Source organism: Pezoporus occidentalis, unplaced genomic scaffold, assembly GCF_034315485.1.
Source record: "Pezoporus occidentalis ecotype Australia unplaced genomic scaffold, CSIRO_AGI_Poc_V1 ctg5, whole genome shotgun sequence".
NCBI lineage: Eukaryota > Metazoa > Chordata > Aves > Psittaciformes > Psittacidae > Pezoporus > Pezoporus occidentalis.
The window spans coordinates 12,187,927-12,212,688 of NW_026915835.1; the positions used below are offsets into that span (position 1 = coordinate 12,187,927).

The following is a 24,762-nucleotide window of genomic DNA, read 5'->3' on the forward strand; positions in this document are numbered from 1 at the left end:
TAAATGTTAATGAAAGAATTGCGAATGTGTTTCAAGAGAAAGGTAATATTATGCAACATGGTTCATGTTTATGAGCTTTGTACATTTATGGCCTGTCTGATCTTGGCCTCTCCCTCTTAAAGTATCTAATTAAAGGTGCAAATGTTTTTGACTAGCATGTATTTTTATGACCTCATGGTTGTCAAAACACTAGCTAAGTACTGGTAAGATCTGTCTCTGATAATAAAAACTTAAACTCTTTGTTCTTGGGTAACTATTACATATGTTGTTATCTAGAGAACTTTACATGTTATTTTGTATTACAGTTTCATCAAGTCTCCTAGAAGTGCCTTCAGCGCTATGACTAATATTTGTTATGTTACTTTTCATTCTTTCTCCAGGAAGTGAATTTGAATATCTTGGTGGTTTGGTAATTACAGAATTGTTTGCTCAAATTTGGAATTATTTTGGAATTATTTTCCTCAGCATGCAAACATGCTTTTAGTTCTTTTAATTTGGAACAGGAGGTGGCGAAGCACAGAATTTTGTCATGTCTGCCCACTCACAGAGGTAAATTGTGTATCTTTAGAAGATTCTGCCTTCTCTGTGTGTGCTCTGTGACAGGGGAAGGTAGATGCATACTGTGGTGGTGTTATGACAGTATAGGCTCATCTTTTAGCTAGTCAAGTACAGAAAAATTGAGGAGACACTTGGTATAGAAACTAGAAAACAAACCTCATGAGCTACAGGTGGACTGAATTGCTGAAGAGATACACACCAGTATTGTTGGTATGTCAATACTGAAGCTTCAGGCACAGGCATATGACATGACCAGAGTCCTGCTGGGTGATACAAAGGGTAAAATACAGAGGGAATTTACTCCATTTCATAAACTCAGCAGTTACGGAATGGAGTGTAATTTGCATTGATACTGTGAAGAACTGCGCAGAGTTCTTCAAAAAGTTCTTCAGGCAGTGAGGAGAAAGTGTGTCTTGGTTAGCTGGGTTTTTCTGGTGCCTGGCCCTCAACTGTATGGTACCCTGACTCCCCGCCCTTCTGGCTGCCTGGCACCTTGGTGAACCCTTTTCTAAGTACCTAGAAACACTATTTCATAGAATCATAGAATGGTTAGAGTTGGAAGGGTCCTTAAAGGTCATTTAATATAAACCCCCTGCCATGGGCAGGCACACTTCCCACTAGACCAGTTTGCTTAAAGCCCCATCCAACCTGGCCTTGAACACTGCCAGGGATGGAATATTTACCACTTCTCTAGGCAGCCTGTGCCAGTGCCTCACCACCCTCTTAGCTAAGAACTTCTGTACCTAATCTAAATCTACCCTCTTCCGGTTGGTGGTAGGTTCCTTCATGTTCAGGTGTTCTGCATTAACTTGGAAGAAGGCATAACACAAAATCTACAATGTGTATATACATGTGTATTGCATTGTATGGGATACATATTACACGTGGTTTGATCTTAGCCAGAAGGCCAAGAAATTGTATGTATATGCTCCTGAGGTGGGAAAACATAGAATCATAGTATCAGCTAGGTTGGAAAAGACCTTTACGATCAAGTCCAACCATTACCCAAGGACTGCCAAGACCACCACTAAACCATGTCATGAGGACCTCATCTACATGTTTTTTGAACACTTCCAAGAACAGTGATTCCACCACTTCCCTGGGCAGCCTGTTCCAATGCCTGAACCACCCTGTCTGTGAAGAAAGTTTTCCTAATTTCCATTCTAAACCTCCCCTGGTGGCAGCATGAGGCCCTTACCTCTTGTCCTATCATTTGTTACTTGGGAGAAGAGACTGACCCCACCCCACTAGAACCTCCTTTCAGGTAGCTGTAGAGGGGTCCCTCTGAGCCTTCTCCAGACTAAACACCCCTAGTTCCCTCAGCCGTTCCTCATCATACTTGTGCTCCAGACCCTTCACCAGCTTTGCTACCCTTTGCAGCACCTTAATGTCTCTCTTCTCTTGCAGTGAGGAGCCCAGAACTGAATATAGTATTCGAGGTGTGGCATCACCAGTGCCGAGTACCTGAGGGGATTTACCGCTTTAGAAGAGAAATGTTTTTTGTTTTTTGTTTTTTTTTTTTTATTATTATGAGATTCAACACGTTTCAGTAATTTTTTGGTAGATCACACAAGGACCTCACCACCCGTGTCCTCGGCTGCTACACACACTCAAGTTTCCTCAGGCACCGTGGAGGCAGCTCACTGCCACAGCTCTGGCCTGTCCCGTTCCCACGGGTATATCTTCCCGACGCCGCCCGGGAACGTCTGTGATCCCGGTGCGCCGCTGAGGCCCGCTCCACATGTGCCCTGTGGGCCTGCCGCCCCTCCAGCCCCTATCCCCGCCGCAATCCCTCGCCCGGCAGCAGCGGCACTTGTGTTGGAGTGGCGGGGCGGTACGGTACGGTACGGTACGGCTCCCCCCCGTGGCTGTTCCGCGCCACGCAGACCCCGAAGGTTGGGAGCAAGCGCATGGCGGGGCGGCCGAGGCACCACCCCATGCCCCGTTGGGAGAGCCCATTGCTGGGGGGAGCCGGGAGGAGCGAGAAGGGAGAGTGGAGAATCTTCCCGTTGTCGTTGCCTGGGACGGCGTTCGTCGCAGTGTGCGCCAGCGCCAGTCGCCGCTCCAGACTGGGGGGGAGTTGTGCGTTCCGGCGCTGGAGGGTGGGTTTCTTCTCTCTCCTATCCCCCCCTTTCCCGGCTTCGCGGTGGTGCGCTCACGGGTCAGGCCTGAGGCGTGGCGGCGTGAAGCGCTGTCAGAGCTGTGTTGCGAGGTTCAGCCTTGTGCCGGTACCGGGCGCTGCCACACCGCCATCGCCGCCGCCATGGAGCCCCATCGCTGGCTGCCCCTCGAGGCTAATCCCGACGTGAGTGCCCGGCTCGGGGGTGGTGAGGAGCTGCCGGGTGCGCGGGAGGGCGGGCTGCCTGCCTGTCTGCCTGCGTGCCGGCGGGAGGGAACGAGGATGGCGGAGGGGAGAGAGCTTGGGGCCGCTCCGCGCTCAGGATCGTGGGGTGAGTGGTGGCTGGTGGGGGCAAGGAGTGGGGAAAGTCTTAGCCAGCGGATGTAGCCGGGGTCTTAACTCTCTTCTGTTTTCTGCTTTCTTTTCAGGTCACGAATCAGGTAAGCAGCTTATATTTGAGGTAATCTTTAGTGTCTCCGCACCTTTAGGCCCATCTCCTTTCGTTTTCATGTAGTAAAGGCTCTTTGCTTCTCCAACGAGAGTAACCCCTTCCTAGCGTGCTGGTATCTGCTATCAGTCTTCTAGTATTGGACCTCTGAATCCTCCAACTGCATAGTGTCATGTAAAGATACTATATGAAAGAGAAAAACAGTAAAGAGAATAGATGTGGTCTGACTATTAATGTAATCTCTGATGTGTTTCCAAGTGGGTTTCAATTAATTAATGAATTATTAAAACGTTATTATATATTTATCTATAGTGTATGCCAGCTCTGAACCTGTATGTGATGGCTTTGTACACTTGAATGGATCTACTTACATCACTGTACAATCACTTACATCACAAACAATCTTGAGGGTTTTTCTTTGTGTTTTTTTTTTTGCCTAACAATAAAAAATAATGTAGTTTTACTGCATTTGCACTTTGCCTCCTGTTCACAACAATATCCACATGATTTGTTGTTACTGTTTTTTTTTAGCATAGTAGAATCCACACTAGAGAAAGGAAGCTTGTTCTAATCCACAAGGTACTGTAAATACTGGATAAACTCTAGCTGAAAGGAAATCACACATCAACCCTGCCTCATGTTCTCGGTGGTAATCTTGAGTATCTTTAACAAGCATTAGAGGTCAGATGTTGGTCCCAGCAGGCCTGTTGATAATGCTAAGAACGATGTTTAAGCCAAAAGACTCTAAAGCTTCCAGCAGTAAGATGACATTCTTAAAATTATATTTTTGAAATATTTTGGAAATTAGAAATTTCTTTGTGTGCAGAATGTAACTTTTTGTATTGTTGCTGTAATATACCAGTTGGGTCTGCAGTATGGTGAAGGGCCTTTTTGATGCTGGGTCATTTTGAACTTGGCTTTGTAGTTTCCTAGGACCAATAATATTATAGTTCTTGCAGTATTGCTGCTGTGGAGCAATCTGAGAAGTTTTTAATTCTGGTCCTGAATTAAAATTGATAGCCTTTACTGGGAGCTTTCCTAGAGTGGGTGCTATGATTTCCTTATGGTTTAGTTCTGTTTTTTTTATTTTTTTTTAATTCAGAGGCTAAATTCCAGTTTAGAAGAATAAAAATGTGAATAAACACTAGTAGAATTTCAAATTTTCCGACTTCTTATCACCTTCCAGATGTTGAGATGAGTTCATCATGGTACTAATGAAGTCCTGTCAGCTGCAAAGTAAAATTGAGGTGGAAAAACTAGTGACTTTTTTTAAATCTGAGTTATCTTGTATCCGTACATGTTTATATTGTATGGAGAAAATCCTAGAATAATATTAAATGAACAATTCTGTGGTCAAAAATCTCTCTCTTTTGCCCACTGGCTTTGCACTGATAATGGATGATATATGTCAGTTACAGTTGATCATGGATTATAGGAACTTTTACTCCACAAGGATTTTTTTGTTAATATTTCTGTACACAAAGGCAACTTTAGACCAGTTGGACTTCCTCCTGCACTGTATTTTGCCAGTCTTGACAGGCAGTGGTTGTTGTCATTATTTAGACTGAGAGATGTATGTTTAAAAAGATGGGGGGGAGTGGTCAGTGTTGAATATGAATACACCTTGCATTATTTAGTTATTGTTTTTTTAATCTCATCAGTACAGTGGTAAACTGTGTAAAAACAGGGCTGTTAGTCACTAGTTATTCATATCCTGGTTAAAACAACAATAATAGTAATTAAGATTCAGATGAAGTTGCAAAAGGGTTTTTAAAAAATCTTGTGGAATTAATTGCAAGGACAGACTTTTTTGTGGTGCTCTGTGCTGTGCTCTGTAAAATATGTAGAGTTCTTAAGGAGGAAAAAAAACCCAAACAATGTTGTGCCCCTAATATTTGCAATATATGTGTCTAGTAGTAGTTTAATACATGTATCTCTTTACACAGACATCTTGCTATGTTGGGTTTTTCCTATTCTTTAATTGTATTTTGTTTGTCTAACTTGAGTATAGGGGCATACTACTTCTGTTAAATGCTAATGTTATTGGTAGGTGAGGTAGTGAACTCCTAAACCCCCAAAAATTCCATGCACCTATAAGATGGGTGGATTTTAAATATTAGATTCAAATGAGAACTGTCATTGTGGTTTAAAAAATTCTTAGCCTATTTTTTTTTCCTAATAATTTTATTCCATTATTTAATAGTAAGTAGAAAGTAAATGTACTAAATGCACAGTCTTTTGCTTTTCCTGTGTTCTTACCATACTGTGTACTCTCTAGTTTTGAAATGTATGTTGTAAATTTGAGACTCTTTCAACCTTTGTGGTAGAAATTCAGGTGATCCTGGAGAAGAACTGGTATTTTTCAGTTATACGATATGTGAAATTTTTACAAAATACCTTGAAAGTTTTTCTCTGTCTGAAAGTATTTATGTTCTAATACAGGTCTAGGAATTTCTAAATCCTAAGGGTATATTGGACCTTTCTTTATATGTATGTGTTAGAATTATTTAAAGGTTCAGAAACTAGCTGCTGAGGATAAACAGGAATGTTCTTTCTTAGCATGAAAGATTTCCAGTGGCACTGACTCACTCTGAATCCTGCAGCCAGGTGTCTGTAGTGATGTTTTTAAGAGAGAAGTCAGGGTAGCTAAATGTGCTAATATAGTGCTAATTTATCACAATACTTTCCTTTTTTTCTTCCCTTCACTTTTACAGTATTACAGAATGAATTGTTAGTCCACTGCTGATACAGAAAGATTTGATGATGATTCATTTAAAAAGCTCTACTTTGTGTACAATGAGGACAGAGAATGGTTTCTTCACTTTGACCTGGGTGGGGTTACATGACCAGTGCTACTCTTCTTCCTCAATCTCTTAGGAGACTTTCCTTGCTCAGGGGAGAGAGAGGAAACAAGAAAATGGGTTTTGCCTGTTGCCTGGTGATGTTTGGCTGTTTATCTTGTTCTCAGTTTCTTCTACCATGGAAAAAAGAAGGCAGATTGCATACAAATTTTTGGAGTCGAAAAATCAGACATAAACTGCTTGTTCTTCATCATGATGTCACTTCAGTCTAGCTTGCAACCCACAACTGATTCCCTAGCAAGCACAGATAAACAAAAAGGTGGTATTGGTGAATATCTTCCTTGTTCTTCCACCTTTCTTCATTCTTTCTCACCTTTCTTCATGTCATGCGTTCCAGGAAATATCCTTAGTTCATAGCTCAGGTACAGTTTAACTCATGCCTTCGTAATATCCAGATAAAGGTAATTGACTGCTTTGGATTATGAAGCGTAAACACTGGCTTCAGGTAGTTCAGAGTTGAAGCATTGGGAGTAGGCTGTGGCTTGGGTTTCTGTTGCGCATACGGCTTACTTGCTGGTTCTTAGTTACCTCCCAGCATTCTCAGGCATGTGATCCTACTATTTTTATTTGTTTCAAGCCATTAAGGTACTGAGAGTCAGCTACAGAAAGAAATTAATTTTATTCCATGGATGCCGCTGCCAGCTGTGACTTTAAAGTCACAGGAGCAGTAAAGATCACAAAACACAGAACAAATGGCAGAAACCAGATACGAATACAGTCAGTCTTTGCCCAGTTGGGAACACATTCTTTAATGCTGTCAGGCAGATACAGAGATTAATTATCCCAAGGAAACAAACTTTATTCTTCCTAAATAGTCTTTCCATTTTATGAACTCTGTAACACTATCACACAACTTTCCCAAAAAGAAAACCCTACTGATCAGTCATTGAAAAGGTAGTTCCCATAATTCCTGAAATCCCTTGGGTTGTAGCACTTCTAAATGAGCTACGGTATTGGAGTGAAAGGATGTTGAATATGAAGAAATGGAGATGGCCTTCTGAAAATGCTCATAAGCTTGCTTATTTTTTTTTTTAGTTGGGGGTGGGGGAGTGAAGCTTAACTGTTCTGTTGTAAGCAGAGTGAAAATAGCAGAGATAGTGTGTATGCTTGGAAAACAGCCCGTTGTTATGAGTGTAGCCTCAGAAAGTGGAAGACCAGGACTCTGTCTCTTTCTGTAAAGAGAATACACCAGGAAGCCTTCCACAGAGCCAACAAAGGGAAGTGTTGAGACTATGGCACAGCATAGCAAAGAAGCACAAGGACAAATATGATGGGATTTTAGACATCCCTTAAGAGATCACTTGTTGAATGGCTTCTTCTAGTTTAAAATATCTCAGTCTATCTAGACCTCTTACTGAGTTTATGGTGGTAGATCTGTTGCAAAGAGAAAACTATAATTTATTTTTGTGTTTAGAGCATTATTTATATGAATAGTTGAATGATTGACCTACATCCATCTTTGTATGGATCCTCAGTGATTGAAAGATAAGAAAATCATGTGTTTAATTACTCTGCTTGAACTTGCCACTTCTGTCCTTTTATTATGCTCTTTTTTTTTTGCTCAGTTTCTTATTTCTGTTTCAATGGCATAAAATAGAAATTGTAACAAGGAAACACTGTCTCAAAGGCTGCTTAAGTGAATAGGGTACTACTGTTTGGAGAACAAGTGTTAGTGGTTCATGTGATAGGTTATGTTGTTGCACTGAAGATGCTGTTCACTGCTTGTGTTTTCCTTTAGCTTAAAGGACCAGCAAAATTGGTAGAATCCAGTTGGTTTAGTATACTGTAGAAATAATCTGCATGACAGAATATTTCGGAGAATAGATTGATCTGGCTCATACCTATTATGAATGATTGTTTTAAGTCATAGAAACAGGTCTGTAAATGTTTTCCACAGCATAATGTGGTGTCCTGTTTTGAACCAGTGGCTCAGTAGCTGCGTGTCAGAAATCTTGTTTGGAGCATTCACAAGCATCATGCTCATTTGGAGCATTCTAAAGCTCTCTCTCACTGGGGCAATTTTTGAGTAAGCCTGGCTCAGATGATTCAATATACATATGCCATGGCATACTAAGTATTAAGTTTTGAAACTGCTTGATGGATACGTTAAAATATATACCTCTTATTGTGACGATAAGGAGCACTAACTTAAGTTAGTGTTGCTCTTGTAGACATCCTGAAGAAACTAATACAATTGGAAGGATAAGAGTTTTGTGAATGTAAGGTTTCTCACATTTTTTTTTAATGAAGTTGAAAGTCTTTTGTCCTTCATTGCAAATTAAAGAAAATTGTGATGCTAAATATGCTGCATTCCTTGAACTTTATTATGAGGTCCTGAAGTACCGTGCTTGAAAATATTAAAGAGTTTGTAATAAATCTTGAATTTCCAAAGTAAGTTTATTATAATGAGCATCTTTTGTTTGAGCAAGACCATATTGCAGCCACTTTTAAGTGAGGAGGAGTTGGTATAATAAGAGTAATGCACCTTATGTAATTGACAGCCATATTACTTGCTTCTGGTATGCTTTTTGATCTGCTGTATAGAACAAAGTTTCTACAGCTACTGCTTCTTGTCACATAAGTAATTTTGAGTTAATGGTATGAAAAATGCCTTCTCTAAAATATATTGAAAGACTAATCTCTTAATTTTAAATCTGTGAATGCAGTAATGAAAGAATTAAGAAATATTTCTGTATAATGCCCAAACAGTAAAGGAATTTCACTTCTGAAACAAGCAGGTTTTTGTAATATACCTCTAGAAATGATGTATTGTGCAGTTATATTTATAATATAGATTAGTTTAATAAGAAGTGGATACTTAAAAGCATGAATACAACCATCTATTTGTGGATTTGTATAAATTGTAATGTAAATGTTTTTCTGTTGTGCTTTTTCTTGGTAATAATTTCATTAGACATATTTCATGCAGTGTCTTACCACTTTCTAGTGAAAAAATGAGCTTCACTTTAACAAAATGCCAGAAAATCTTATGCTTTAATGGAACACAAAATTTTGATCTTCTTAATAGGTTTATTTAGATGTAGTCTCTCTGTTTTTTAAACCCATAGGCGTATTTTGTTTTTGCAGAAGAGAGGCTTAACTGTGGTTTTGCTGTGATACAGTGATGCTCTAATCCACTGAGCCCAAGTACAATAAAATGTAGATTCTGTTGGTGTCTTGGTTTGCATTTAGAAGAGGATTGCAACACTTGGTTCTTCCCACAGAAGCTCTTTGACTTTTGCATCTGAGTGTCTGGAACTGTTTGTGCATTTTGCCAGTTTTATGTTTACATGGTCCCAACTGGTATACAAGTACCACAGTAAAATGTGGGAAACTTGACTATAATGCTTTAGTATTTAGACTGTGGCATTCTTGAAATACTTGTGAATGCCATCCAACTTTAATTGCAGTTAGATTTCAAAGGCCATTTTGTTTCAGTGTTTGTCCTCACTTAATTTAATTTTTTACATGCAAGTGACAAGGAGGAAAAGATCATTGCTACTTTAGACAATATTTAAATTGTGCATGTTACTTCTACTTACAAACTACTTCAGAAGTTTTCTGTTAAAATAAAGCACATCTTACTTCTTCTTACCCTACTCACCCTTTCCACATCTCCCTCAACCCTGTAAATCAGATATTCCTTCTGGCTGTGTAACAGTTGGCAGAAGTACTGCTTTGAACTGCTGAAGTCAAGTCCCCTGGGTCAAGATGTTGCTAGGTTGCCCGTGTGTTTCTATCCTACTTTTGAGGCTCATTTAAAAATAAGTAATTAGGCATGATTTTTTTTTTAAATTAAATAAATTTCATGAACCCTAAAGGTAGGTAGTATGTATCAGAATAGAATCATATTTTAATGATAACCACTCTCGGCTTTTTTCAGTGCCTAACAGTAGGTTAAAGTAGTCATACTGAACTTGAAAACAGCGTGGGTTTTCATAGGTAGCATGCCTAAATGTGCTTATTGTAATGTTTTTCCTGTTAACTATCATTTAGACATACAGATTTGCAGTTTGCAGAGATTTAGAATAGACTCAGGTAGGCTGAAAGAGACCTCCGGAATTCTGTAGTCCAACCATCTTCTGTTGGAAACAGGTTGCTCAGAAACTTGGCCAGTCCTGAATTCCTGAAAGGATGAAACTCCACAGCCTTCTGGGCAACTTGTGGTAGTGTTTAACCATGATCATTATTTTTTAAATTTATTTTTGAACACTTTCTTTATCAGGTTCCAATTTCCTGTGTTCCAACCTCTGTCCATTGTTTCTCATTGTTCTATTGTTGTACTGTGTATTGCTGAGATGAGTCTGTTGCTATCTTCTCTGCACTCTTCCTTAACTAGCTGAAAAGAGTAATAATCAGGTGAGAAGGAAGGGCCTTCTGGAATACTGGGGAGGGGGAAGGAGAAGTTCATGACCAGTGCAGAGAAGGGGTGTGTGTGTAAGGTAATTTCGAAAAGTGACTTTGTGTGGGAAGAAAAAACACCAACAAAAACCTGGTGAAAAAAACTGAAGTATTTTTCAGAAAGGTATTTTCATAAAAGACAACAGAAAGTATTGCAGCAATCAGTAAAAACCAAGTTCTGAAAAAGTTAATAAGCTAGATACAGATGTGTGGTGGTGTTTGCTGCTGCTGTTCTTCCTGTGGCCTTGTAAGACTCCTGTGATGTAGCCGAGCGTATTTTTTTTTTTTGTTGTTAAGGTAAGTGTTCAAAGTCATAAATTGAGAAAAGGCAGCAATGTGATGAGCAGCAACTGAAAAGCTAACACTTGTTCAGATCCAGAGAAATACAAAGTGACTATTTTATGTTAACTGAGTATGTATTATTAGTAAGCTAAGAGAAAGTAAACAGCTGAAAGCAAGTGAGCCGTCAAATACAGTATAAAGTACCCTAACTGCTCTGTCCAGCAGGTATATGTAGAACAAAATCAGTGGGTAATTGTAAATAACTGGAATGCCAAGCAGCAGAGGTCCCTCTCTGTGAATGACATTATTTGAGAAGCATACAGAACTGCCTGCTGTCCTAAAACAGGAATGCTTTTGTCAGTGGGGAGGGGGTTGCTTCACCTCATGGTGCATAACTGGCTCCTTTTTGTACTGGCATCTTTCTCTGCCCTAGAAAAGAGCTAGAAAAAGACTGAGGGAGGGAAAAAAAGGAGGTTTAATTTAGTTATTACAAAGATATTTGTGTAACTTGCAAAAATTAAAGTTGTTGCTTGTGACATCTCTTTTTCTGACCTTCTTGTATGTCATCTAATATGGATTTTTGTCCCCTTAAACAACTTTCCCTGGTTCCTAACAACTTGTTTTTATTCCCACAAAATTTCTTCTCCCTGACCTTGCTAAATACAGCCTTGCCTTGCTTTTATCCATTCAGAACACAGTTGGAAAAGATTACTTATCTCGCTGTGTCATTGATTGAGCTCTTTTTTTCTTTGCGTGTCTCCACATTAAAAATAAATTCCAGATACTTGTTTCAAGGGTTGTTCCCATCCTGCCATCTGTATTCGTCTGCTGTCAGTCTCTTTTACACAGAGGCATATGCTGCCAGCTTCTATCATCTACTTACTAAATTTTCTGAAGGATGCATCTCATTTTTTCCCTAGGCCTGAATTAACCCCTTGTGATACACAGAGATTTCTTCTTTGCCTGTTTTGGGTTTCTCCTTAGTTGTTGGGTTTTGATTTTGTTTTGTTGGTGTTTTTGTTTTTTGTTTTTTGTTTTTTTTTTTTGTTGTTTTTTTTTTTTAAATGATGATTTCATAATTATAATTAAAAAGTGCTAACAAACTACTAAGCCTACTATTGTTAGGCTTCCTGTGTATTAGGATCACTGTTAGTCAAGCTAAGTCTGTGCTCTTGCTGTTCCATCACTTCTAGTCATCACTCTCATATACCAAAATCGATAATTTCTTAGATTGTGAAATTTCTAGAGGTATGGTACTGTGAGAAATGAAAGGCACCCTATATCTGTTGTTATGTTGAATATCTAATTGAGAAGTTTGAGTAGCTGTTCTTGGGTTTAGGGAGCATTTTGTTATATTGAGGTTTGTGGGTTTTATTTGTTTATTTTGCTTGGTTCGTTGGGGTTTTTTTCCCTAGTGGTGTGGAACAGGTCAGGAAAGCCAAAAACACTTATCTGTCTGGTACCTGAATGTGATCCTTGCAGCATTTTCTCTTCTCGTTATGGGGTCTTTTTCTAGGTGCTTTTATTTTGTTGGGGTTTTGTGCCCTTATTTCATGTAATCTTGCAAAATAATGTTGTGTTTGTTTTTTTTTTTAGTTGCCATACTTTTCCCTCAGTTTAGAATAACAGCAATAAAAATGATTGAAAGATTAGTAATTGGCTTCATAAGAAAAAGTACTGGAAGTGTAATTTATATTTTAATTCACCCATACATGTATTCCCTCCCCCTTCAGATATTTTTTTGTTTCTCACAGTGTAGTAATCCACAACCTAGAGAGTTAGTTAAAAATATACTGTCTTCTCTGTCATCAGCTAGTAAATACTTAAGAGTATTAAAAGTTTCCCTTGTTGCTCATTTTCATTAAAAGATAATAATTTGGCCTTTTTCACAATCTTGACAATACTTAAAGGTGGTACAGAACCAAAAGAGCTTGGGGTATTGCATAATGAATCTTCGGAATGTATTTTCTTACTGTGCTTCAAAACTGTTACCTTTGTTTTTAAACTAGTCAAAAAGGGGAGGTTAAAATTTAAATTGCTTTTACTTGCTCTTAGTTTTGATTTCATGTCTTGCAGTATAAAACAGAAAGGGAATAATGGGTTGTGTAATCTTTGTGTCATGTCTGTCCCATCCTCTGTCCCCCATCCCCAACAGCGGCTGCAAACTGCAGCTACGTTCTTCTAATAAACTTAAGCGTATGTATATTTTCTGTGGTTTTGCCCCTTGTAGAAGATATTCCTAAGTGTTACTAGCAAAAATCTTCTTTACTCTCTATAAAATACCTTTTTCCATGCATTTGGCTTCTATATAAACTCTCCTTTATATTTCTAAATAGAGTCATCCCCTTGCCTATGTCTCTTGAAAGACAACCACCTTGCCTTTTGCCCAGAACAGGTTAAAACTGGTATTTGAAGGGATCTCATGTTAGACCAAGACGCTTGTATTTTTTTGCATGTTCGCCATGTTGTGTGTTAATAAAGTATTCCTGTTGGATATTTCTGACAGTTATATCTATGTAGGTATGAATCTACCCAAACACGGCGTAACTGTTACTGAATTCTTGTGTGGATGTGTAAACCTGCTCTCTAGCTGGATTATGGAAAGAAGAGAGAGTCATCTATGCCTTTCATTTAGGCTTTTCTTACATAATTCTTAAGCATCTTTATTGCAAATGTATCAATAAATAGATTTCCTCAAATAGCATTTGGCAGGAAGTATGATGAAGCTTTTAAAGTAATCTTTCACCTGTAAGAAATATAATGGGCAAATTTCTCTGGTCTTCTACAGCATCATTATTGGGAACTGCAGAATTAAGTTTTATTAAGAGCTGGCTAAAGAAGTGCATTAGGAGTTCATTGGCTTTCCACTAGAGAGACTAGAAGAATATACTTGCTGCATGATTTTTTTTTCAGACATTTAAATTTGTAGCTGTTTATCAACAGACTTTCTTTATTTTAAACTTGCGAGCCCCAGGTGACTAAGATTTTCTTATAGATTTCCTGTGTTCTTCCCAACAGAAACACAGAAAGTTGTGGGAGCACTGTGTATTGTCCAAAAAGTTAATGTTTCACATCTTTAAGTTTTACCAGTAGAAGTAGTGTTTCAAAATAGGATTTGTGTGTGCCACAGTGGACAATTAGCATTTTCTCACAATTATGAGTAGTCAGTGTGTGTATAGTAGCAGTAGTTTGTAAATTCAGTTAGGTGGCTCTTGACTCTGATAACACAAACATTTCAAATTATTTTAGATCACATATTGGTGTACCACAAAACAGTTGAAGAATTAATAAATCTTCTTGGAGTAAAAGAAGAATATCTAACTAAAAACTGAGCACCCAATTCTAGGCTAAGGTTGTCAAAGCTTATTATGTACTACGGTTTTGGGGGGGGGGGTGTTTGGTTGTTTTGTTGTTTTTGTTTTTTTTTTTCCCTTAAGTGGCTTAATGTTAGGTAAAACTGTAGAATCACAGAATGGTTTGGGTTGGAAAGGACCTTAAGATCATCTAGTTCCTCTTCCCCTGCCGTGGGCAGGAATGCCTTACCCTAGACCAAAGGTCAACCAAGGCTCTGTCCAGCCCAGCTTTGAGTGCTGCAAGGGATGGAGCATTTACCACTTTTTTTGCACAACCTGTTCCAGTGTGTCGCCACCCTCACAATAAAGAACTTCTTCCTTATATCAAACCTGAACTTCCCCTGCTTAAGCTAAAACCCATTACCCCTTGTTCTGTTGCTACAATCCCTGATGAAGAGTCCCTCTCAGGTATCTTTGTAGGCATAGCTATAGTATAGGAAACATAATCGGACAGCTTTTGTCTTAGATGCCATTCAGAAGTTCTAACAAGGCAAATGACAATTACTTGAAGATTCGAGATTATTGTATGGTACTTAACCTTTGTCTACTTCAAAATGTGTTGCTCTATCACAGTTTGAAAGGATTGTTGTTTTTTTTTTTTCTTTTTTGAAAGAACATCTTAAAAGGTGCACCTACTAAAATACATATCTTGTGTCTCTCTGCTCAAAAGGCCAGAGAAGATCATAATTTTTTTGAGTTGCTGAAAACTAGCATTTATAAATAAACCATGGGGATTTTGTGTGGCTTTGTTGCACTACAGTTTATTCAGTTGTGTTTATTAAAACTTGAACCTTGTTTATTCTCCTTAAATTTTTGAAAGTATGGGTTGTTGCAGTGTATTACATATTATAAATACTCTGTTATGCTTCTAAAAAGATAAGTATATGAGGCTACTCATTTAATATTATCCTACTTTTTTCTTTTGCAGTTTCTCAAACAGTTAGGTATACATCCTGACTGGCAATTTGTAGATGTTTATGGTATGGAACCAGAACTGCTTAGTATGGTGCCAAGACCTGTCTGTGCCGTGCTACTTCTCTTTCCAATAACAGAAAAGGTAAATGTTTGTTTACTAATCAGCTAATCACTTCTGTTGTAAATGAAATGGACATGAACAGTTCAAATCTTATACTTTTGGTATCATAATAGAATCAAGATGAGACTCAAACTTTATTCAAGAAACTTCTTAATTAAAAACAACAAAGTGCTTCCTTTAGAACCTTCTTTTGATAATCTTGCATGTATGTTTCCAATTTCTTTTCAAGTTGGAGTGGGAAAAGCTGATATAGAAGCACAGAGAAATGTGTTTCAGGTTTCTGTTACAGTCAGTTGAAGACTATTTTTTGCTAAATATGCACTGTGAAATGGCTCAGTTTGGCTACTTTTAGCAGAAAGCTACAATAGCATAGGCAAAATAAGAGGGGGGATGTAACTAGCTATATCAAATGCAACTGTGTTTTGAGGTTTTGTACTGTTGGACTGACCAAACGTCAATTCACTTTCAGTTCAGTCATCATTACCAATATGGCTTTTGCTTCTTGGGCACATGGGGCATATTTCTAAGGTGAAAGAGAATTCTCCCCTCCCTTCCTCCTCTGTGTTAAATTTTGAAATACTTGATTTAGGTAGATCAAGTCTGTTTATTTTGTCTTCTCATATGCTTCTGCAAAGAGAAGACATCCATCTTGCATATCTTCTTCAAGTATTACATAGGTTGAAATATATGATTTATATTGAAATTCCAGTTTATAAAACTCTAACATGATTGTAATAAGGTCTTCCAAAGAAGTGAAACTGCTCAAACTTCTTCCTTTGAATATGTATCTCAGAAAGACTTTGTGGCTTATAAGGGACAAAGCAGTTAGCCATTAAAGCTTAACTTCTGTAACAGACCCCATTTAAATAGAGAGAAGAGTGACTCTTGCTCTTTACGTCCTGTGAGGTTTTGCATTCTCAGTTTCTCCAAAACAGCAGGCAGTCCCTTTCAGGCTTAATTTCAGCCACCTTGATAGTTTTAAATTTAAGCAAACTCTTAACTGTCCTCACCTGTGCTCAGGAAATTTAATTTCTGTCACCTTTAAGGTGGTGGTTTGTGTGCTGTCGTTTCTGTCTGGCTTCTTGAGGTACAGGTCTGAGGTCCTTCTGTGGCTGTCATTTTTCTCTTGCTTTGCTGCCTTGCAAACTTCCTTTCTTGGATCATACCATGGGATCATCATCCCCCTGGAAAGAGCAACCATCCTCTTGTTCCAGAGGGTGTATCTGATTTCATCAAGAGGCGTATGTCAAAGAGAAACAAAAAACCAACATATGCTCTGTTGTGTTGGTCAGTCAAATTTGACCACCAGCCAAATTTTTGAAGTTTTCTCCAGCATGTAACTCTAGCAGAGACATAAAGGACATGTGTCTCTATCAACTGTGCAGCCTGAGTGTGTGAAGGCCAGATCTTTAATGTGAAGTCCCAGTGTTCTGAAGCTTTTGTTGTTCAGTATGAACTCCACAAGACACTATCTAGGGCATTATTTTATTTATGGAGTATTTTTTCCCTCCTCAGTCTCTCTTTCAATATAACCAGTATATTCTGCTCTTATTTAATTATTATTTGTTTTTCTTGGCTGTATCTACTTTTATAAAAGTGTGTCTCAATTAATTTTGTTGCCCTTATGAATACTTTTCTATAATGTCTTTGTTGGTCTGTCTAGAAGTTCATTTTTTTCCATGATTCTTATAAATCAATTTGCTTAAACTTGCATTTAGGGCAAAATACTCTTCTTAGCATACGGATGGTCTTAGGGTTACTGTGTAGTTTAAAGGTCAATGACTTTCTTAGTCTGTATTGTAGGTGAATGCTGTGAGTGTTGAGCATTTTGGGCGTTGTCCAATGAATGCATGTCTGATGGGATAGTTTGGGTTAGGAGGGACCTCTTGAGGTGATCTGCTCTAATCCTTGCTCAAAAATGTATTTTCAGTATTCTCAATATTTACATATTTATTTTTTGCCATGGGGTTTATTTTTGTTGGTAGGGAGTAAATGGCAGCTATATTGTGTATATTGTTTACAGTCTCTAAACTTTGGTTTAATTTCATAGACATCAGAATTTTTTTTCTCAGTTAAGGCTGTTTAATTTGTAGTTAAGTGCTGTCAAATTAAAATGCTTTGTAAGTGCTCTTACTATTCCTTAGACCTTTCAGGCCAGCTGCAAGCATGGAATCATGACACTGGAAAAATTTCTTGCTTCTCTTTGTCACTGATGGTACACAAAGTCTGAGAAAAAAATTCTCATGGGTTTTCAGGGGGAGTTCCTTGGTAACAATTCGAATTCATGGTTAGCTTTTGTCATACTTCTGTAAAAAGCATACCTGCTTCAATATTTTTTTTTGTCTCCAGAAGTACCTAGTAAAAGGTAAAGGAGGAAGAAAGAACAACGCTGGCTGGAGTATTTGCATTTTTCTTTTTTCTTTTTTTTTTTTCCCTGTTTGAGATGAAAATCTTTTAAATAATAACAAAAAACGAGCAAGCAAAAAAACCCAAAACTGCCCCTCTCCCAAGAACCACAAATCAACAAAACCATAATCAACAAAAAAAAACACAAAACCAACACACTGTTGTACAGTAGAACAGATTTAAGTCAATTATGATCTTTACAAAACAAGTACTTTATATTGTTCAAAGTAAATTCTTTTACTAAGAACAGAAACATTCACTTTATGAATGTGGCTTTCGAGGGGCCTGTTTTGGGGCCATGAGCTTTACATAAATTTTATTTTATATTCCTGGAAAAAATGAAATGTAAAACTGGAATTTGTAAGAATGCTTCATGCTGATTAAACACCTGAAGTATTATGGTTTGCTAGTACTTTGAGACCTCTGTCCTTAAAAGCTTTTTGTTGGATTGAAGAGAGGCAGTGACAAGTGCTCAGATCAAAGAAATAGTTTGAACTTTTTTGAAATTATGCTAGAGAACAAGTGTTAAAAATGATATTTCAAGTGTGACTTGGTTTTGGCTAGTGACAAGGCACTGGTTTGAGAAACACTATAGAGCTGTTCAGTTGAGTAAGTTTACATAAACTTGTTAGACCACATGTTAAGTGTTTCAAGTTACAGGTTGAGTTTTGGTTTTATTAGTTAGCTGGTGCTTTGTTTAATTTATTTTTGCTTGAATAATGTAGCCAGTATCTATTTGCACTATTTGTGAAATGTCTGTAACTCTCCTTCTAGTATGAAACCTTCAGAACAGAAGAAGAAGAGAGAATAAAAGCTAAGGGCCAAGATGTCAAATCATCAGTGTATTTCATGAAGCAGACCATTAACAACGCTTGTGGAACAATTGGGCTAATTCATGCTATTGCAAACAATAGAGATAAAATGAATTTTGGTAAGTTTGAGTTGGGGATTGTTAGTTGGTTGGGATTTTTTTTCTCTGCTGGCTTTTACCTTTTTTTTTCTGTTACCTGTGGGCGGGCATGGAAGGAAGGATACATTTTGTACCGCTTTATCTGAATATAACCATTCAAAAGGGACAATCTCTGTTTAAGGAGCATTTCTCCCTATAATTATAAAACCAGTATTTCATGCTAATCCACAAACTAAAGCACTCAAAAAATTGCAAACTGCAGCTGGTAGCAATTCCTCATGCAGTCAGCCTTCAGTGTCTTAAAGATACAGTGTAATTCTGTCTTGTCTTCTTTTGTTGGATATAAGCATTCTGTAAACTTTGAATGAAGTTGGAGTTAAAGCATGACTCATAATTATGTCCTTCTCTTTTTTTTTTTTTTTTTTCTTTAAGAAACCAATTCTTCACTGAAAAAGTTCCTAGAAGATTCATTATCTATGACTCCTGAAGAGAGGGCCAAATACCTAGAAACTTACGAAGTTAGTATCATGTGTTTTTACTTTTATTTAAAATGGTGTAAGAACTACCTGCATTAGCAGGTACTGTCCTTAGGATTTGATCCAGTGAAGCACTCTAACAATTCATTTTTACATGTGAGCTTCTGATCAGTTGCTACAAAGCAAACCCTGCTTTGGTAGTTTATAGTGTTCCTGCCTGCCCGTACGTAGCTCAGTCAGCAGAATGGATTTTGTCAATGTTCCTCATCTATATTAATTCATTGGCTTAGTTTAAAATTACTTTGAAATGGATGAGAAATGTATTCATAATCTTTTGGAGGATCAGGATGCAGTTTAATGGTCAGTTTAAGCTGATACGGAGCGGAAAGGACGGTCCTTCTGCTGCCTCCCTTCATTTGTACCTTCTAGTCATTTCCCTTTGGCTATAGCTATTTGGGGCACACAAAGAGCTGATGTGGCTGAAATACAATCTCTTTCCCCCACCACCCCAGTTAGATGAGCTAGCTGGTAGTGTGGTTAGCCAGATCATTAGTGCTGTTTGAAAGGATGTGGCAGAAATATCTGGTCAGTAGTGGAAGGGGAGAATGCTGGTGTTGCTGCTGATGGTAATGATGATCCTCTCTCAAAATGAAAATCTTAATGATTTTCTAGTCTGAGTTCCATTTAAGCTTACTGTGAAGTGCTCAGGAATATGGATGTTACCATGTGGTTGAGCAAAGTAATAACAAAAAACGGAAACAACAGAGGTTTGATGACATTTTCTGTAGAAATGTTGGGACACAAGATGTCTAATCAAAGCGTCTGTCTCAAGTATTTTGTTTGCTCAAGAAGTAATACATACCAAAACCACTTGCCTATAATAATTTCTGTGTGTAAAAGTGCCATTACAAACTGTATTTGATTTGAATTGACTGTAATGAAAATGAAATATTAGTCTTCTGAGATCCTTGGAAGTCGAGTTTCTTTGTTTATTAAATTATTATTTATTACAAGCACTGAAAAAAAATAGTTACATCTATGGTATTTAATCAAATGAAGAGCGTACGGTGATTCTTAAACCACTGAAAGTTTCTCATTTAAAGTCTGATTAAAATATATTTTAATTTTAGGCTATTCGTGTCACTCATGAATCCAGTGCCCATGAAGGTCAGACTGAGGTATTCATTTTTTAAAGAAATCTTTGTTAATAACCACTTTAAGTTCAATATAATTGAAATGAAAATAATCTTGTATTAAAGGTTTACACTGAAATGGAGCTCATTGCTTAGTTTGCAGTATTGTGTCATTAGTCAAAAAGGAGGGCACAAAATCAAATGGCATAGTTGGGGGAGAAACCAAACTTTAAGCTTGCTTATATGTTTTGTTTGTTTTTTTTTTGGTTTGGGGTTTGTGTGCTTTGGGATATTTCTTAAGATTTTACCTAACATGGATGAGCTTTTCAGCCTTCATTTCAAACAGCCAGTAATATTATTTTTAATGAAAGCTGGGGTTTTGGTATGGCAAATCTGTAGGTAGGACTAAGATCCATAGTAACCATACAAGGGGAACAAATATTTTCTGAGGGTCTGAAAAGTTTTTCTTAAGGGAAAGAAATAGTACAATACTTGGTGTGCCACTGTGTGTGTGCTGTTTGTATACAAATACTAATTCAGATAAATATATATCTTTATAAGCTTTTATCCTCCAACAGACTGGGGGATAAAAACCCCCAAGCCCCACAAAACAACCAAAAAAAAATCCCAGAAACAATGAAAAAAATGTAGAATAAATATAAACTTTATAGTCAGTATTGTTCTGCTTCAGTCATGCTAAGGCAGGTTTCCATCTTTCTGGTTCAGATTTCAGTATTTGTTCCAAAAAAAGAAAACTTACTAGATTTTGTTTGCAGTGCTTTGCTTGACAAAGAGAGGAGCCCTCCTCTGTTTGCCTGAGACTCCAGTGGCTCATCGGCTTTTTTTTTTTTTTTTTTTTTTTGTGTAGTACAGTAAGTGAGATTTTCTTTCTTCATGTGTCTTGTGCAGCGTTTTCTAAACAATGCAGGAAAAAGCAAAGCAATCCTTTCTGTTCAGTCTTGCCACACCATCATGAAATGAAAAATTGTTTTAACCATTTCTGTTACAAATACTCCACTTTGTGTGTGATGTTTTCTTTAAAAGAAACACCACTCTTCTTAACTCTTTCTCCAAATTAATCAAAGGTTCTTCATTTCAAGAAGAAACTTCAGAAGAAATTCTTACTTCTCTTCCTTTTCTAAGGGAGAGACTCAAGAAGAAAATCTGGTCTGTTTTCTCTATAAATGAGTCCTTTTCTAGCTATTCTTAGCAAGCTCAGTAAGAGAGAGGCAGTGGAGATTATTCCCACAAGTTGCTGAAGACTGAATCCCTTCCTGAGATCTTTGTGAACAGGAAAAGCTTCTTTAGTTATTTTGATGTACTGTGACATTCATCCATGGAATGGTTTGTGTATGGGTTCCTTTGGCAGAAATTATGGAATGACTTGGAAGAGAAATGCAAGGACTTTGTAGTTCTTTAGAGTCTTCATAAAGATTCAGGAAGCATCTAAGTGGTGATGGAATCCCCTAGTAAGGGACAGTTAACTTCTTGAACTTCCACAAATTAATTTGTTTCCTGATCAAGATAACCACAGTGCAAAAGACTAATAATTGTGTGGAAAGGTGAAGACTTTTTTTTTTTTTTCATGATAAAAATTTACAAGATTGTTTTAGCAACCATGTCTAAACACAAATGTTGAATAGGTAGTTCTCCTGCCAGGCATTTATTATTCCATTTTGCATAGTTGAATCTGAAAGTAAGTCAATATGGATATTCCTAGACTGGTAAAATAACTTTTTCCTGTCTTTCTGTTTCCAAATTTCAAATAGTACAACCACTGAATACATGTCCTAGGACCATTTTTCAGAATATTTCTGAGCGATGAAAACAAGGAGGGAAGAAACAAACAAGTTATCTCCCTGGAATATCTAATTGCATGAAGATTCCGTCCTACCACACTGTGGTTAAATTGACATTGAGGCCTCCCCTTTCATCTGTATAGGAGGAATTGCTTTACTTTAGAGTTCTTCTTAAGCAAAACAATCTGAAATGTGAATGTGCTGGGAAGTGTATTTGACTCCTAGTCTTGTTCTTTCTAATGGTGCACTTTAAATGTTGCTGTATACTTCGTCATGTAGTGGTAGAGGGATTGATGAACAGCATGCCCTTGAAGATGCTGGGGTCAGCACATGCAGGTCATGCAAAGATGTTAACTTGTCCTGCAGGGTAAGTTGATAATTTCTAGTACTTCTGGTGCGAGAGATAAGAGAATCCCATTCCTCCTGCATACTCATTACTGCTAGGGTTACTTTCCTGAGAATTCTGATTTCCTGTCAGGCCTGGAAAAGAAAGTGTTTGACCGTCTATGACTCTGTTGGGTTTTTGTCCTCTCCCTTCATCTGTGACTCTTCTCCCCCCAGAGCAGCAGGGCATTTTGCATAGAAATCTTTCCTTTTCTGTTTTTTTTTTTATGTAGTTGCTTAATGATAGTAAGTGCTGTATCTATGTGAGCAAAAAGTCCTCTTACAGAATTAAAGATTAAGAAAATGTTCAGCCTACTCTTTTAGGATAATTAACTTGGCTTGTGTGCTTCCTAAGGATAGCCTGCTGTGTGGATAGTTCTGTCCCTTGGGTAGGTATTGCATAGTCCTGTCCACTCGAAATCTTCTGAAAATGTTGCTTAAGCTCAACTGTGTTAGAGTAACTTCCAAAAGCGGAATGTATGGCAGTCAGCTTTGCTGATTTGGCTAAGAAACTAACTGCTTTCAAGAATTTATTTTTTCTTTCCAACATGCAAAACACGCCATCAGACCACCAAGGTAAAAGTAAAATCTTGTGGAATTTTGAGATGTAGAAGGTTTAGAAATAGCAAAGAATGCAGAGAGTTCTGATACCTTTTTTTCTTCTTGGCTGTCATTTCTCAGATATCTGAGGGTTCAGCCTTCAGTGCTTCTAAGTAAAGCCCTTATTGGTTGATTGCTCCTGGCAGTCTTGCTAAATCGTCTTTTTTTTTTTTTTTTTTAATCATCTCAGGGATACTTGATGTGTGTAATATAGTAGTGGATTTTCTGCTTTTGTTCTGTTCCATGTGTGTGAGTATTTCAAACCTCAAAATAAAACAAGTTTATCTAGAAGTAAAAGGTTAGAGGTAATACAGTAAAGCAATGCTATCTTTCTGTTATCTCTGTATTTCATCTTTTCGTCTTGTCTGGTTTGTAGGATTTGTTTCTATTTTAGGATAATCTGTAATAAGTTTTTTAATTATGTTTTGAAAAAGAGTTATATTTAAAAATATTTAACAGGGTATTTATGTAACTTTAATATTTGTGGACTGCTAGATTCTACATTTCAGTTAGTGATTGCTGGAAGAGAAGAGCTACAGTGATCAGTTTGCTTCTGGGATTTATCGTTAATATGCAGTCTATTTAGATGGAGCATTAAGATGAATTGCTAAGAAAAGGGGTTGAAGCAGAGAGCTATAGAGTGTCCTGCCTTGATGGGTGCTTTAACAGCCTTCCTAAGTTTGATAGCTGCAATTAACTTACCTAGTTTCAAAAAGCAAAACAGCTCACACCCCGCAAAAAAATCCCAACCCAAATCCCCTTTTATGGGCCATCTACAGACTGGATTTAACTGAGTATTCTGGGGAGATTTTTTTTTGTAGTAAATTGTGTGAGGTTTTTAATGAAGTTTACTGAATTTTTATTAAATTACTTAAATATTTTCTTAAAAATAGAGAAAGTTTGGGTTTTTTTTCACCCAAAGAGACTGAATTTTAGGAACAGTTAAGCAGTTTTAATTTTGCTAATTCATTTCAGATTTTCAAATTAAAAGGATTATAAATTTGGGCTTCTGCTACAGGCAGATTTTGGGCCAGGTTTGTTTAAGTTTATATGTTAAGACTTACAGATTCTGTGGCTCCGTTTAAAATTACTTTCATATCAAGTGGTAAGATCTGGGAATGATTCCACTGAAGTGTGGTGTTAGTTTCAAGGGTGGGTTGATGCTGGTCCCATGCTTGATTATCATAATGAGGGCAATTAATCTAAGACTCTTGTAGCAGTCTTTCTGTTAAATTTCATGCTGCTAAAGCGTACGCTTTCTCAAGTGACAGGTATTTCATATCCAAAGTTGCCAAAAAAAGGGTCTAGATCTTTACAATAAAGCTTTGTGGATCCAGCTTGCTCTCCTTACCGTGTGATAGCTCATGAAAGGCAGCTATTGCTAAGACTAGAATAGTTGTCAGCTACTCAAGGCCCTCTTTATTTCATAGCACTGTTTCATATAGGTTCATGTTTTTGGTGTTTGTTTGTTGTTTTTTTTTTTTTTAATTTTTACTTTATTTTATTTCTATCTTAGGTTGCTTTCTATCAGAACAATCATAGTAACTGTTCTCAAGTAACAGATCAAAAAATCTGAGGGTTGAGTTTTCTGAAAACAGGAAAAATGTCATTACATGAGAGACTTCTAGGCCTGGAGTCTTTTGCAAAGCAGGTAGCCCTTTTGAATTTGAAGTTGTGGAAGAAACTTATTTTGCGTCCTGCCTACCAATTTTCATTAATTATAAAAAGTTACTGTATTTCTTGAAAGAGTTGGAAAGGAGAAAAATGCAAAGGCACAGTTGTTATAGAGATAAAGCAGAAATTGGTAGAAATTGTTTAACTCAGTTAAGCACTGATATGCTTTGATATCTTGAGGGAAGTTATTCCAGTTAGAAAATATTATCTGTACTGATTCTTGAAATAAATGACCTTTTTAGTATGTGACTATAATAATGTGAGTAGCAAGAGTTTTGCTCTGCTCTTGTATTACTGACATCTGTATTCACTGCTTTGCAAC

General features: G+C 37.4%; 1 protein-coding gene across 1 annotated transcript in view; it reads left to right on the forward strand.

Annotated features, from left to right (window-relative positions):
* Nucleotides 1–14,950: 14,950 nt before the first annotated feature.
* UCHL3 (ubiquitin C-terminal hydrolase L3) overlaps nucleotides 14,951–24,762 on the forward strand; it is a 32,417-nt gene continuing 22,605 nt past the window's right edge. Inside the window, exons 1-4 of the mRNA XM_062636904.1 lie at nucleotides 14,951–15,079; nucleotides 18,239–18,395; nucleotides 18,807–18,892; nucleotides 19,981–20,028. Coding sequence (XP_062492888.1) covers nucleotides 15,005–15,079; nucleotides 18,239–18,395; nucleotides 18,807–18,892; nucleotides 19,981–20,028 — 366 coding nt within the window. The 5' untranslated portion in view covers nucleotides 14,951–15,004. The remainder of the gene's footprint in view (nucleotides 15,080–18,238; nucleotides 18,396–18,806; nucleotides 18,893–19,980; nucleotides 20,029–24,762) is intronic.